Source organism: Limulus polyphemus, unplaced genomic scaffold, assembly GCF_000517525.1.
Source record: "Limulus polyphemus unplaced genomic scaffold, Limulus_polyphemus-2.1.2 Scaffold269, whole genome shotgun sequence".
Lineage (NCBI taxonomy): Eukaryota > Metazoa > Arthropoda > Merostomata > Xiphosura > Limulidae > Limulus > Limulus polyphemus.
In genome coordinates this window covers 142,649-144,629 of record NW_013665879.1, presented here as the reverse complement: position 1 = coordinate 144,629, position 1,981 = coordinate 142,649, and the positions used below count along the sequence as shown (strand labels likewise).

At 31.3% G+C, this 1,981-nt stretch overlaps 1 protein-coding gene across 1 annotated transcript in view; it reads right to left on the bottom strand.

Annotated features, from left to right (window-relative positions):
* Positions 1 to 1,981, bottom strand: part of LOC106456895 (transmembrane and TPR repeat-containing protein CG4050-like) — a 108,290-nt gene that overhangs the window by 41,470 nt on the left and 64,839 nt on the right. The window contains exon 7 of the mRNA XM_022382681.1: positions 831 to 979. Coding sequence (XP_022238389.1) covers positions 831 to 979 — 149 coding nt within the window. The remainder of the gene's footprint in view (positions 1 to 830; positions 980 to 1,981) is intronic.

The window sequence follows — 1,981 nt, the reverse complement described above, 5'->3', positions numbered from 1 at the left end:
CAATAAATAATAGTTTCATACTATCAGAATATAGAATGTTAATTCTAGAAGAGAGCATTGATATGAATAGAAAAGAACATTTGGTAACCATTTAGAAAAACTGGCATAATTAGTTCATTTTGTTAAGAAAAAAAAAAGGATTCCAAATTAAAGATATATAGTACAAGATTGCTGTTATTGACAAGTGGTCTGTTGGTCATGAAAAGTCTTTCTCTGCTTCGTCTAAAAGTTCCAGTGTCTTCTATCACCAGCCTGTCTGTCCAATCAATATTCAATAGAAAATGGAAACATTGAATAAATAGATCAGCCTAAAGTTATAAACGTCTCGGCCATAATAGTTTGTGTTTTTTAGTTAAAATTGTGTTTCAACAAATATTAAGTCTTGTCCAACACTACAGAAAAATAAAGATAAAAAATACAGAAAACAACAATTACCTAGAATGAATATTGTATCTTTAGTGAAAATATTTGGTAACATTAAAACACTGGTACTCTGTAGCTTATTATTGCCTGAACAAAATTAATAACAGAACAAGTATGGCAAAAGTTATATATAGAATCTTCTCTAACACTTCAGAAAAATTATGATAAAAATACCGAAAACAACAATTATCCGAAGGGTTGCTGCATTGGAAGTAGATAAAGGGGGTAAAGGTGAATAAAAATTACTTGATGCACCCAGTAATATAAAATGTCGTAATTCACAAATAACAAAACTGATACACATATCTGTTCCAACATATAAAAATATTTGGAAGGTGTTTTAAGCTTATAGCTAGCATAGAAGAAATGATTTAATTTATAAATGCACTAGTTATATGCCCCCTCACCTGTTGAACTGTGGCAAATGGGATCCCATCAGCTTAAAACGTAATATTATAACTATAAGGGCGGTCAGCCCTAAATATCCAACTCTCGCTAGGGATTTTCGTATCCATGACAACGCCATTCCCCTGCCCAGCAAAATCCACTTCCACACCTGAGATTAAATCAAAATTCCTTAAGAAAATATATATTGACATAAATAAGATAAAAAAAAAAGCAGTGAACTAGTTGTTTCAAAGGAACAGCAAACAGTATGTAAAGCACGAAACAGATAAATATAGCAGATTATTAAGCTTTAAAATAGAAATAACACGTCCGAAACTATACGCCCGATTATTGATATTTGTCTCTCTCGGGCAAAAGGTTGGAGACAAGAGGATTTACAATGGAGCTGATTATGGATAGCAAATAAAATAAGCAGGTAGACGCAGTTAAGTTATATATATACATGTTAACCAGTATAAAAACATTTTGAGTGTGATATTGATAACCAGTGTAAACACACTTTGAATGCGATGTTTGCAAAATATATATTATCAAGATTATGTATAACTTTTACCAGTTTCTGTTAACTTCCACAAAGCGTATTACATTTGCTATAGCGCTTACCAGGATTTCTGTGAACGTCTATGTAGCGTACTGCATTTTTGATAGTTCTTACCAGCGTTTATGTAAACTTCTAAAGCGTATTTGTTACATTTCTTGTAGAGCGTATTATATTTGTGAAAGCTCTTACCAGAGTTTTTATAAAGGTCTGTGAAGTATATTACATTTTTATAGCTCTTACCAGAGTTTCTGTAAACTACTGTGAAGCGTGTTACATTTGCGATAACTTTTATTAGAGTTTCTGTAAACTTCTGTGAAACGTATTACATTTTTCTTTATTGCAACTCCTTCGAATAAACAAACCTAAGTGTAAATTATAAACGCATTAAATAAACCATTTTATTTACGACTGCATGAAACTTATCAACCAAATATACACATTACTATTTTGAAGTTAATTAGGCTCGAAGCTTTGAACAACTGCATTCACGGTTGAAATTTTAAACTATTTGATGTCAATTTTAGCTTAATCGCGCACGTGGAACTTTACGAAATAATCAAAGAAATATGTTGTATTGTTTGTTTGTTTTTGAATTTCGCGCAAAGCTAC